Genomic DNA, 14,503 nt, shown 5'->3' on the forward strand with positions numbered 1-14,503 from the left:
TAAAAAGCTTACATCCTTCTTGTTTGGTGCATTGATAAACCATCAAGTAGGCAGTTCATTATCTTGCAGTCATACGGATAGCAACTCGTTCTTACGTTAAAGTCTCTTTCTATACTCAAAAGATTTGGAGCTGAGGTTGTCAGGAAACTTACCTTTGACCGAATATTCCTTAATTGTCTGTTGACACTGGCTCTATCTTTTTTCAAGAAGTCAGGATTACTTTTAGATTTCATTATATCTGCAGATTGGAATAAAAGGAAACACCATTTATTGTTGAATGCCTGGACTTATTTCATGAATCAAAACACTTTAATTTAAAGGAAACAAGCAATGTCTATCAAAGGATTGACAACATGGCGCAAAGTTAACCTGAAAACGATGACTAAAGTTTTTCTATTGTTAATTGTACTTTTCAGTTGTGTACTTTCTTTCCTAAGGTTAACAGCATTACGGATCCTGGAACATTTTTGAAAATGATATTCGCAAGATGTTATAGAAATCAAAGAATAGACCATTTTTTAAAGTAAATATATTATTCAGAGGTTGCACTGGGAATTATTAGGTGAGGCCCCGAAACCAGTCACAGGATGCTTGTTTATGGTCCAATAAAGACCTGGCTTTTGCATTTGCTTGTTTGCCTTATGTTGGCAGGGTATGCCCAGACATGGGTCCCGTGCTCACTTTGCCACTGGATTCAAGCTAGCCTGGCTGATGAGGTGTGTTACCCCGAAACCGGCCTTAGGATGCTTAGTTCTGGTCCAGGAAAGACCCGGCTTGGCGGTTCGGGCTGGACTGTTCACATGAGGAACTGGGTCAATACTGATTTGCATATGGCTGGGTCTGTAGATTCAACTCAGATCTAATAGTGACTGGGGGTGAGTGTCTGAAAATGTTCAGCACTCTGCCCATCCTCCTAATGTGTTTGCTTGAGGCTCCCAAAACGCCACCATAACCTCTCACACAATGCTCCGCACTAACCCACTCCCTCATATCCAACTGAAGTTCCATGACACTACAACTACATTCACCAGAACTACAACTGCATTTACACCTTCTCGCAGAATCTTCCTTACTAAGCATTACCATCCAGCAACATTTTAAACACCTACCACCAAAAACAAAAGAGAAAAGGAGAAATAGATGACTTAATGTGGGAGGCCTTTGAGTTTTTACTACTTAGACAAACAAGTTACTTACTTTCAGTAATGCCTCATTTGGTAGAGCCTATCTAGCTGCAGAATCCTTACCATACAATTGTCTCCAGGTGTCAGACTGGATCCGGACATTTTTGAGCAGTACCCCTGCACGCCGGTAGGTGGCGTCATTCAGTTCTGCGTCTGCCGCACTTTACTTAATGTGCACGGTAGCTCTATAGGCACCACTTTGGCAAGCTGACGTCAGTTAATTTTCATGACTTTCTACACCAGGAATACAGAGCCATGAAGACTGACCACCGGTGTGAGCTGCTAGAGCCCTCTGTAAGGGGAACCCTCATTCTTTAACAGGTTGCAGAGTGGGGAAATGGGAGGCTCAGTATGATATCTGCGGCTAGACAGAGTCTCTACTGCAGAGCCCGCATATGCCAATGGGCATGTGTCACCAGCAGGATGCTAAAGGCTATGAGGTCATCAGCCTCAGAGTCTGTCTCACCGAAATCCAGGATAGAGGTTGAAAATTCAGTATCATTGCCGGAATATCTTGGACTCGCCATTTGGAAGGATAAGCCTGAAACTGCACCATGTCCAGAATAGCTCAAATAGAAAGGGAGAGTCGGAAGGAGTTAGGTGTGTCTTCAGCATGTTGATAGTGAACCCCAGCAAATGCAGGAGGCTTGCAGTATTCTACAGGTCGGAGACAACTGCCTGGGGAGAGCTCGCCTTCAACAGCCAATCATCAAGAAAGGAAGACTGGAACCCCAGCCCTCCCCAGGTGTGCTGCAACCACTGCCATCACCTTGATGAACACCCAAGGGGTGCTGGTAAGGCCGAAGGGAAGGATGGCAAACTGAAAGTGCTCATGGCCCACTATGAACCGCAGGAGTGGTGGGCTGACCTGACCTCTGGCTACCCTCTCAAGTGATCTGGGAGAACCGCCTCCTCAGCCACAAAATTGTGTGGAAGCCTGCTGGCCGTGGTGGCTGGAGGGGTACTTATGCAGTTGGAAACCGCTTACGTTGCTACGAAAAGGGTGAAAAGGTGCACTGGGCGTGACACAGGGTCATACAGAGGCCCAAGGAAGTGGCTGTAGCCCTCAAATCCTTAAAGCGCTCTAGTACAAAGCCCGCCTTCTATCCGAAAAGACAGAAGCCATCAAAGGGCATGCCCATTAGTGATGCTTGGACATCTCAGGAAAAGTCAGTAGTCCTCAACCAGGCGGGCGCTGAAGGGCCACCGATGAAGAAATTGTTGTGCACAGCGAGTCAGACGTGTTCAGACCACAACGAATGGTGAACTTTACTGCATCTCTCCTATTGGCAATAGCCTAAGAGAGTATGGCTCGGGCCTTCTCCAAGACTACGGGCAGCACTTCCGCAGCTAAATCCCAGATTGTGAGGAAATAATGGCTCAAGAGGCACACAGTGTTCACCGACCGCAGTTCTAGGCTGGCGGAAGAGAACATTCTCTTGCAAACTCTTTTAAGATGACCTTTAGAAAAATGTTCAATGAAGTTACATAAAAAAACAAGCATTTACAATGCAATGGTTTCGCCTTTGGAAAAGTTAGAGCTATTGGCATTGTAAATGACAAAATTTGTATTTATGTGTTGGTTTTGAAAACAGATAAATAAATGGCATTGTCATTTACATTGCCATTAGCTTAATCTCGGCAGTCACTCTGCACTCCCTAGTCACTCTGCAGTCACTCTGCAGGCACTCCCTAGTCACTCTGCAGGCACTCCCTAGTCACTCTGCAGGCACTCCCTAGTCACTCTGCAGGCACTCCCTAGTCACTCTGCAGGCACTCCCTAGTCACTCTGCAGGCACTCCCTAGTCACTCTGCAGGCACTCCCTAGTCACTCTGCAGGCACTCCCTAGTCACTCTACAGGCACTCCCTAGTCACTCTGCAGGCACTCCCTAGTCACTCTGCAGGCACTCCCTAGTCACTCTGCAGGCACTCCCTACTCTGCACTCCCTACTCTGCACTCCCTACTCTGCACTCCCTACTCTGCACTCCCTACTCTGCACCCACACACCCAGAGCCACACACACACACCTAGGAGAGCAATCACAGCGAGGGGGCAGGGAAGCAAGCACAGTGAGGGGGCAGGGAAGCAAGCACAGCGAGGGGGCAGGGAAGCAAGCACAGCGAGGGGGGCAGGGAAGCAAGCACAGCGAGGGGGGCAGGTAACACCCATCAATCCTGAAACCCAACTTCAGAACAACAGTGCAAGCCTTGGGCCTTACCTTGTTATGTAGAGGCAATGCTCTGCTTAACAGCATCCTGAACATCACACTGGCACTCCTGAAATACATCCTACACGCTGCTGCATCAACGTCCTGAAAAGCCTGGCCACATAATCCCAATATTGAAGGTACTATGCTGGCTCCCCTGCAGGTGTCCATCAACTTCAAGACCTGCTGCTAGTTTATAAGTCCATCAGAAATTACTTCTTTGCATACCTAACTGTGAAATTAGCCATCTTAGGTGGAAAGTGTTACACCAAGTGCCATGACATCACCAGATTGGAAGAGAAGAACTAACTATGGAGAAGACGGAGAAGGTCTTGTCCATCTACCCACCTAGAACATGAAACATTCCCATCGACAACCTGTAGTTCAGAAAAATGCAGACAAAGCTTTCAATGAACACTACACAATACAACTTACATTCTACCTGCCTCACTTTAAACACAAGTACCACACACTACTGGATTGTAAATAAGGGCTCATGCCTACTGTTCAGCGCTCCAATGCTCCACAGCTAGTTTCTCATAAGTACTACTACATGCATACATACACGCATGATGCAATAGCAGGTCTGTAATCCGTCACGCTTGCAGAAATTGTCAACTTTTGCCACACTGAACATGGAAGACCTGTCTTTCACATGCAAAGGTGAGGCTGTTATAAATGGCCATGAATTAAACCATGCATTCGTCTATGGTAGGAAGGTGGGTATTTTTGTGTGCTGGAGGGTATGATATGCGGATGCTGAGGGAGGCAGGCAGGATAGCATGAGAGGGTGCGAGCTACGTTGATGCAATTTACCAGGGGGGTATCAGAGGGAGATGGGGAGAGGGAAAGACCAGGAATTTAAAATAGTTTCATGAAGAATAGTGGTGATAGGAGGCAGGTATGTTTTTTATTGAGGGAAATGGGCATCAGCGTGGTGGGTGTGCCGCTGATCATCGTATATTAACACCTTTCGAAGTACAGTGCTTTGCTTAGCCAAGCTATATTTCTACATTGCTGTCCTAAGTCATTAAACAAAATCATCATTGATTTTTCTGTCCACGTTTCCTTAAAGCATACATTTCTATATAGTTGATGTTTTCTGCAAATCCCGAAAACCATATAAATATTACAAAAAGAAAGACATCCGCTTTTTTTTTGTTCGCAACAATTGATATTTAAAATGTTGCCATAGCGTACCTGTATCCGGTGCAGCCATCTTTCTGCTCTCTTGAACCATGCCCTCGAGGAAGTGTAGGTCGTGTAAATTCCCGCTTCCATGTTTGGCTCTTGAATCTAGGATTTTCTAATTTATATTTTTGAACCCGCTTGAAGGTCGTCTGCCTACGTATTAATGATTGCAAGATTCTGCCCGGTGGAACTCGTGTTTCAGACTCATCACTTGGTCTCCACTGGAGCCCTGTATACGAAAACCTATGCGTTTAGGCCTTGACTCTCCTTGAGCATCAGTGGCACATTTCTGGCACTGGCTGATCTCTGTTGCCTGTTTCTGTGATTCACAGTTCGATTTTTTTCTTTTCTCAATAAATATTTTCAGCCTTTGAATTAGCATGCGGACATATCATCTTTAACAAGAGCATTATAAAGCAGCTCACAAAGGAAACTGCAATTATACCTGGATTGCAAACACTTCTGTTTCCATAGTGGAAACTGCAGAACACAAATACCTGCAGGTGTGTTATGTAAGAGCCCCACAATGTGAGATGTGAGATGTGCTTTGTCACAAAGCCTAGGAGTCCGTGACACACTCTCTCCGTTAATTCCTACACCTGTCTTTGTCTGCCACAACAAAGGAGAGGCCATTCAAGCACCAGCACAGTCACAAGGTGTGCTGAAGCAGGCTACGATTGGAAGACACGTGAGCACTGCAGAATCCACACCTGCAGCCCGCGCTTTGTTTCTTTATGTCGCCCAAGCCAGGCCACTCGTCACTAGAAATCAGTAATATGTTTCATGAAATGAGTGCAAGTGAGAGCGTTGTTGTCTAAATAAAGCAGGTGCCACTTGGAGTTTCGGTTGCCCTGTTGCTTGTCGCGGGTCGCCATTAAAGCAGTGAGCCTGTGGCCTGCCGACAGTGAGACCGGCGTGTCCTTGCAGTCAGCGACCTTCAGTGCTGCTGACTGTGCTGTCCGAGCAGCCGGGCGGGGAGAGAATGAAAGCAGAGCTGTGAACATAAAGATGGGGTAAAGCGCCTTCTGTAGCAGCCAGTGAAGGCGCTGCCTCCTCACACACGGAGGGAGTGGCCTTAGCCTCACCCCCCTGGGCACAGAGGGTTCTGAGGCTATGCCAATCACCCACCAGCTGGGTGAAAGGCCATTGTCCCAGTTCACAGCTCCTCAACACATGTGAACTCACGGACTCCGAGGGGCTTCGGGTCCCGGCTTCGCCTTCCACGGACGAGCTGCCGCCCATGCTCTTCAGTGCGGAGTGCGGTCCTCACGTGCACCGACCCCCTCACCCGGCTCTGTTTCTCTTTGGGGGTGGGGGGGGGTCTCATGGTTTCCTTCGCGCGAGCTTTCCAGCTTGAATGAACAAGCACCTACGGGCACACGGGGAGGGGGGGGGGGGCGGGGCGGGTACGGACAGCGGGAGGGGGGGTGGGAGGAACGGGCACTCACCTGGACTTCTTCCGGCGGCCGTGGTCGGCATGAAATGAGGAAAACAAACACCCCCCAAAAAAAAAACGAAACTCCGCCCACCGCCCAATGACGATGCAAAAAGGGTGGAGAGGGAAAAAAATGCAGGAACGCCCACGAATCTGGTCCGGCCATGACGGACAGATCTCTGTTCCAATGGCTAGCCTCCATTTATGGAGCTAGCCAATGGAACAGAGGGCGGATTCAAGTCCCCCATACTGAAAACTAAAGATTTCTCCTGGGTGCGGAGCTAGGAGCTCCGTGCCCCAGGCGAAACCTAAAAATGATTTCTTTATGTAAGCATATCTAGCAGATGAATTAAGAAAAATAATATTGAAGACATAACCTTGCAAAATATAACACAGCATAAAACTGCTTCATCTCAACTCCGTGCTGTATCAGATTCTTTCTATATATGCCAAATGAAACGTAGAACACCTTTCAATTGAAGATGCAGTATATTGTTCTAGATAGTCTTTCCCTTTATATTGATCAACATCAATCTAGAGGGAGATTTATAGATCCAAACCGAAAGACTTCATGGCTGAACTATCAAACTAAATAATGTTAGCAGAGGAGATGAGATGGATCCACACTAAAGAGAATACAGGCGTTGGCTCCATGTTAATAGAGGTGTGAATGGATTTCTTCCTTGCAGCCTGTCATATTGAATGTAATGTAATTTCTTGGGACTGACACAATATAATAGCTAAGATAGTAATTACTTAGAGTTGCCCTCACAGCACTTATTTCAGGGTACCGGGACTCCTTGGCTTCCCTCTATATGTCACTTTTGTAGAGTTCAAAGTGTTAAGCAGCAAGGGTCTACCCTTAGCGCAAATGAATGTCAGAGTCAGAAGCTGCCATCCCAAGTTTGCTCTTTGCTGTCCCCGCCATAGCTCTTGTAACACTTGTCTTTAGAGCAAACGGGATGTGCATCACAAACAGAAAAAAATCAATAACCAATCCCATTTTTAGCTTTAGGCATTAAAGGCATGCGTTTACAGTGGAGGTAGTGAGACAGTGACACACCACAGATAAAAGGCGACATCTAAGATGATGTTAGACTCCTCCGCTACATAACTTTCATTCAGTCTCAGTCTGTATAAAAAAATACTGCACATGAAAACTGGGGCTCTAAAGGGATGCTTTTAGTTTCTGATGGGACAAACATTTTCCCCATAAATAGGACCGTACTTAATAAACAAAGGCTGATAAGCTGAGATGTTGGCTGCCATAGATGCTGGCTCCTAGGTCAAATGCTCTGGCCATAAAACCCTAGAAGGAGCAGGGGGAGTGAAGCTGATGCGGTCAGCTCTGTTACAAACATCTCGGCCTGACAGGCCGTGTCCACTAGACTCTGTATCCCCTAGCACTGCTTGCACTACTTAACTTCAGTTATGTTCACACTGGTGGATACTATATGTCTCTGCAGGTTGCTTAACTTGTGAATCTCTAGGTGCCAGACTGAATCTGGACATTTTTTGCAATTGCTCCTGCGTTCTGGTAGGTGGCACCACTGGTATCCATTGTGACTCTCCATCTCTCCTCTGGAGATGACAACACAGAGCTCCACATAGGCACCAGCCATGCGAGTTGATGCTAGTTTCTTTGAAATTTTTTCTGAACTCTGAGATCCAGTGTGTGACTGGTAGATTGAGACTGCAGTGTACAAAAATCTAATTTGGAAGTTCCACTGTCTTCTAAATGTTTACTCCACTGAAAGGGAAGGAGAGGAGAGCGGGCGGTGAGGAATCAGTGGTCAGATAAAATAGATACCAAAGAGAGCATTGACAAAGGTAAGTAACTTACTCTTCTAATGGATACTTCTACCTGCAGATTCCTCACCATTGTGAATCGAACTAAAGCGATGTCCCAACCATAAAGATGGGACTGAGGTGTGGACTTTACACCAAGAAGTCCTGTAGGTCTGTGCGGGCAAACTGATCCTTCATGTGAAACTGAGAATCGATACAGTAGTGCTTGGTGAAAGTGTTGCTGCCTAGCAGGTATCTAAAACAGGGATATCCCAAGCCAGGCTTGTAGTAGAAGCCAGGGCCTTTGTGGAATGATTGAGGCCTTCAGAAGGGTCTTATATGACTATGGAATAGCAGTTTGATGCAAAGGACAATTCACTGAGATAGGGTCTGTTTCTGAACATTTTTTCACTTTCTTCACACCACAGAGTCCACGGATTTCTACGTCATCTAGGTGATGCCCACATCCCAAAGAAGATGCATCCTTAATCACGGTGAGCTTTGGATGGGGCAAGGAAAATGTCTGCAGCTTGTCAAGTTGGCATCTGACACCCACCACTGAAGGTCCCCAGTTGCTTCGACGGATATGCAAATGCTGTTTGAGAGGCATCCCTAGTGCTTGGCCCGGTTAATGTTCCACTAAAGGGCCCTGATGTCGCAACGGGCAAGAGACACCAGCAGAATGTGAGACCTCAGTACCATCAGGGCTGGAACAAATGCTTTCACTAGAAATATTGGGATCATAGCCTGGATGCACCAGAGTTGTTGTGGGGGCAGAAATGCCTTCAATGATACAGTGTCCAGGATAGTCCCAATTAACAGAATTCATCTGCACAGAGTGAATATGAGATTTCAGTTCCCTGAAAAATAAGTCCAGGATGGACAGTAACAATACCATTGCTTGCAGGTAGTCCACAACTAGCTGAGGCGAGCCCGGCTTCAAGAGCCAGTCATCAAGATACACGGATATACATTTTCTGACTTGCCAGGGCAAGTCTCAACTGGAAATATTCTGACTTCCCCACAAATCAAATATAAGCTGTGGGACTGCAGAAATGGCACCTGGAAGTATTTGTCCCTACCAGCCAAGGACACCATCCAGTATTCAAAGTCATAGGATGAAAGAGCATGCATCAAAAATTTCAATGTATTTTTCCTGAAAAGGTATTCAATTGCCGAAGGCCCAACATCGTTAAATCCCCAGTCTTTCTTGGGGACAAGAAAGAGTTGGGAGTAGCATCCCATACTGTTGTGTGCCCTGGGCACCACATCCATCGTGTCCTTGGCTAGCAACAGCAGCACTTCTTGAGATAGAATCTCAAAATGATTTGCCAACGTTTGGGCAAAAAATGGAGTAACAGGGAGGGGTAGTCAAGTAAGGTAGGGTGCGTCTAAACTATTGAATCTGAAGTAAATGCTGAATCCTAGTCCCTACTTGTCCAGCCGGCTAGTAAGACAATGCTGTATCCTGACCGTTTCCCGTCCTAGCTAGCTTTCGGAGGGTAAATTAAAATGGCTTGGCAGCGATGGTGCCAAGAGAAGTGGAGGAGGTAGAGGACTGCTGCATCTGCTGCGGACCACATCCCCTACCTCCACCACTGCCTAGGAGCAACAAAACACCTGTCCTTGGAGCTGGGTACAATGCCTCTGTCAAACCATAATGCCCATGAGTATCCTCAGAACTTCTGATACTACTGGTGGAACCAGTAAATGGGGCAAACTAAGCAAGAAACACAAGTCACAGCTCTGCTGTCTGTAAAGCTGTAGTGAATCAGCCACTTTAGTGGTCTGATGGTCTGTGATGACCGTCGATCACTACCATTGTGCACTGACTTTAGTGTGCTATGTTACTTTAGCTATAATGTAGGATGGCCTGGCATTAGAATAATCTTGCCAAAGAATAGAAGGTATGGGATGTCGAGGTGCAGTGTTGTTGGTGATGGTGCACACACGTGCTCCATAGTGGATACTGAGGGATTAAGTGCATACTGTTATTTGAGTTAGGTGAATTATGACTTTAGCCTATTGGCTTTGAAGTGGTCTAATATCATTCTGCTTTCCAAGTAGTAGAGGCCTATGCTTGAGCAACTCCATATTCTAAACTGCAGCCATCTTCTGAGCCTCTGTAGGTGAGAGGTTATATTTTAGATTACATGTGTTGTCCACCAGTAGTGAACCAGACAGGACCGGTTCTTATCAAGAAGAATGTACTCTCTTTGTGCAGAGTCATAGCAAAACGCTTGGCCAGCTGCTTGTTGTCCTCTTGTTACGAGGTGGTACAGGAATCCAATGAGAACTATAGGCGGAGTTAGCTAGAAACTTCGATGGAGAGCTGCATTCTATATTAGAGAAAGTGGGTCCACGAGAGGGAGAGATGCTGAGATGCTGGTCTGGTGGTTTTGGCGGTCTGGTGATACATCACGGTGCAGACGTGCAGTCGTGTTTGTGCAACAGAGAGTCCTGACCCAACCAGAGAGGGAAAGTGAGACGGACCCTTCTTCAGATGTCACGACGCCTAAGATTATGGTGAGGTGTTCTAGGTGTACTTATTGTATCTAACTATGTCTTTTATTTTCAGGCTCTATGTATATGTATGTGTTGATGATTGCTACTAATGTTTACTGTGATGTTTAGTTATTTCTTTCTTTTGTCATCCTATTATCATGTAATAAAGAAACCCTAGAGCATATCATTTGTTTGTATTCCTTGTGAGGGAAGGTCGGGACCCTTTTTTACCAAGTACTTACAGAGGGATGGGCGATTCCCTTCTAATGGGTAATTGTTGACATGGGAGGGAAATCGGCTCCCATCAGGGATGTCTAAATTCTAATTATTCTATCCAATACATTGCTAGGAGGAGCATGCGTTGGTTACCCTCTCGGATGGGGAGGTGTTGTGATTTGCTGTGTACCCTCTCGATGGGGAGGTGTTGTGACTTGTTATTTGAGAGCTCCTCGGCAATGGTCTTATATGTTGTCAGTGTTTATTCCTTTCTTGGGTAAGTATTGTGAAATGTGGTGACTTTCTGGATCCTGAGAAAGGATGTGGTAAGTAATGGCCTGGTGACTGAAAGAAGCACCAAAACATACGGAGAAGTAGGTAATTACAAAAGCATTCTAGCACTGACTCTGCCTTGTCACTAAATAGCCTTGCCCCATCAAATGGCATTTCCGTTAGTGAAACTTGAATGTCCCCATAAAATCTGGTGGCACAAATCCAAAAGTGAGGTTGAGTAACAACACTGGTGCCCCTTGCCCAGGCAACATGATTCATAGTGTCCAGACCAGACCGCAAAATATACTTTGCCACATTATGGTCATTTGGTCCCATCTGGGCAAAGGAAATCCTTGGGCAGAATGGGTAAAATCTCACTCGACATGTCCCAGAGGGGATGAGTATAGTGACCCAAGAGGAACAGAATTTAATGAGCAAAGCGCAAGACTAGCCAAACATAAGTTTCCTACCAGCAGTGTCTATTTTATTAGTTTTCCTGTCCAGAGCCATGAGAAAATAATATGGATTTCTCTTAGAGGTTTGAATTAAAAGGATTTAGGAGTAGGATGCTACATCAGGAAGTCTGGATCATGTGCGAAGTGTGTAGTCGCTCAAGAAGGTAACTCACTGTCTGGTTTGAGCAAGGCTAGAAATAGGCCAACATTTAGGACTCAGTCGGGGTGTTACAGAATGACAGCAAGGACTCCAAAGTGGATGGTCCAAATCTTTGTTAAAAAATCATCCTTAGTTTCCACTGTAGGCAAGTGTTGGGACGGAAAAGCCCTGTGCATGGTAATGGACATGCAAACTTCCTCCGAGTGCCTAACTGTACTGATATATGGATCCCTAATGCTGATTTGTTTTTGTCATAGGTAAACACGGATCATGCGAGGGGCCATAACTACCGGTCTCCTGGATTGGGTCTTGTTGGATCGAGAGGGAGGCTCAAAGCGCTACCCTCATAGTGATGGAAGGCTACTACCTTCACCATGATTTAAGCAGCAAGCTCGCAGTGATGGCGGCATATTGTGCATTGATCAGTAGGAGCTAATAGGTCCTTTCTAACCTATGTCACTAGAGTGAGGCCAACAGGCACTTTTAAAGTTCAGTTGCTGTGCGCTTAACTCATCCTTGGCTCACATCAGTTTGGTTTGAAGCGCTGTTCTACACATTGCAGAGGTGGTATATCTGCACTGGATGTATGTGTGCCTAGGAAGGGTACAATACGGGGGGAATGCAGTGCTGAGCTGTGCATGCATGTTGAATGCATGTGCTGGATGTATATGTGGCTAAGAGTGGAAGAGTACCTGAAGGATGTAGTGCTGTGCAGTGCATGCGTAACAAATGCATGTACTAGGTGATGGTGTACCTGTGAGTGGTACAGTACACAGAGGGTGCAGTCTGGCATGATAAATGCATGCGCTGGGTGAATGTGTGCTAATGAGTAGTAAAGTACATAAAAAGAATCAGTGCTGGGCAGAGGGTGCATGTTAAACGTATATGCTGGATGTATGTGTGCCTATGAGTGGTATAGTAAATGGAGAATACAGTAGTGTGCAGTGTGTGTATGCTGTATACATGCACTGGGTGTATGTGTGCCTGTCGATGGTACAATACATGGAGGACCCTGGGTTCTGTTTTGGGAGACCCAGATCTGCATGGTGAAACATGGAGAGGAGGTAGAGAAATCCCCCTGGCAGATTTATGTATTGCTCCATTCCTGCAAGCTCAGTGGGACACTAACTGAGGAGGGGAGAGTGAGGCTTCACCTGTACACTTCAAAGGGTGCTCTTTGATTTCATGACAGGTCACAAGTACGGGCCTGGGTACATCTCAGGAAGGAGATGGGGCCGATATCACTGTGGACTATATCCAGGTGTGGACTCTTGTCACTCTCATGGCTTGTGTTGTGGGACTATCAGCTTTGGAGACTCTCCTGCTGTGACAGACTGATTTTCAAGAGGAAGAGGGAGCAGAGAAGTGAACCCTTCAAAAGAAGCAGAACCCCAACATAAAAATGCAAATACCCAGACCCTAAATTACATTTGGTGTCTGAAATGGAATATAAGAAGGTGAACCTGAGACCCCAAAAATGGTCATCTGCCTGTGGCCCTCTGAAAGGGGTTTTGAAAGCAACTTTAAATCTAAAACCTCTGCCGCCTTGCGTACTATTATGACAAAAGTGGCACTCTGCTATGTTGGGGGTCTCAAGGGCAAATTCAATTCCTAACGCACCTTAGTATGTGTGGTGCCTCAGGGCAAATTCAATTCCTCATACACTTTAGCTAATGTCGACTCCAGACGTACAACTGGAGCAGAATCCGTGGCCGGCACCAATATGGGAACAATTAGCGGAAGCGTCAAGCACTGGCTCGGTGCTGGAGCTAGAACAGACTAAAGACGAACAGGTCAGCTGGTAATGGGGACAGATCACCATCAGAATTCTAATAGGATATCCATGGGGCTTAAAGGTGCACCAGAGAGATCCCGAACCACCTTCAGAGTTGCAGGATGGCCTCTCTGAAGGACACAATGTGCTCCAAGTATCTGACGCACATTGGCTCCGAAACTGGAATCAAATCAGATCTGTAGGTCAAAGCTGTGGTTGGCCCCTAAGTGCATATTATTAAACATCTACCTGGAATAGGAGCATTGTGGAGGCAAAAAACCTCGTTCAGACTTTTATATTTTCTTTTGCACTTGGGTTTTGACTTGATACTGGGCTTACCAAAGGATGGTGATGGGAACAACCTTGCTTCTTATGTCAGGCTACATAGCGTTTGGCTTCCGGCTTAGTGATGGTCTTCGGTTCTCCAAAAGTATGATTGCATAGACTTTTTTGCAACACAAGCAATTCATGGTGTTCAGAGTTTGCCTTCCTGCTCAGGGCAATGAAGAAGTTCTTTCAAGTTGTCAACTTTTGGTATAGCAATTCCTTTATGCTTCCGCTTCCCTATCTTTTTTTCTAGTGATCCCTGAATTTGAAGATAAAAGTGACTTGTCCTTTTTGTTCTTACTGATTGTGATTTTTTTGCCTTCTGCTCCTACAGCAGTGCAAACTCATTCTTCCTCACCATCCAGATCTTGTGCCCCAGGAAGAGTGAAAGAGTCCGATCGCATCTTACTATTGCTGAGCTAGACAGCCTGGTTTCTGAGCAACATTCATGCAAATATTTCTGAAGATAAAATGACCATCTGGGCGCTACTGGAAAGGGCTTGATCACAATGCCGCACAACTTAAGTTACTTAAGTTCTGTTACACGTCCTGTGAATGGAGTTTAATTTTACATTACCTATTTAGATAAATAGGTATTTTAATGGCACGTCTCACACATTGTGTCAGTCACTATAACCTCACTTAACACTCCCGGTGAGGTTGTAAAATATAACTTCTTCTGACCTTTTCTTATCCATTCTCTCACAAGAGACCAACCTCTTCAGTGGGATTAAATCTGTTGCCTAATTTTTTGTCAGTAATTACCTTTGTCAGAAGACTCGGTGATCTGCAAGCCATGTAGTCTTTTGTCAGGCCCTCAGATGGTTCCATAGTTAATTCCAAAATTCATTAGGAAGTTTCATTTATGACAGTAAACAATTCTTCATGTTTTCAAGTTTTAAATGTACCGCCCTGCTTGGTAAGCTGGGAAAACATTGCAGAACCATTTCTTTTCCAGCTGTGAATGTGCGCTTGGAATGAATGGCT

At 45.8% G+C, this 14,503-nt stretch overlaps 1 protein-coding gene across 3 annotated transcripts in view; it reads right to left on the reverse strand.

The window, feature by feature from the left end:
• The window catches only part of MPRIP (myosin phosphatase Rho interacting protein), an 845,921-nt gene that overhangs the window by 47,318 nt on the left and 784,100 nt on the right, over window positions 1-14,503 (reverse strand). For all 3 annotated transcript variants that reach the window (XM_078665226.1, XM_078665225.1, XM_078665227.1), the window contains one exon: window positions 153-238. In XM_078665226.1, the coding sequence (XP_078521352.1) occupies window positions 153-238 (86 nt within the window). The remainder of the gene's footprint in view (window positions 1-152; window positions 239-14,503) is intronic.

The sequence above is a fragment of the Lissotriton helveticus genome, chromosome 10 (assembly GCF_964261635.1).
Source record: "Lissotriton helveticus chromosome 10, aLisHel1.1, whole genome shotgun sequence".
Lineage (NCBI taxonomy): Eukaryota > Metazoa > Chordata > Amphibia > Caudata > Salamandridae > Lissotriton > Lissotriton helveticus.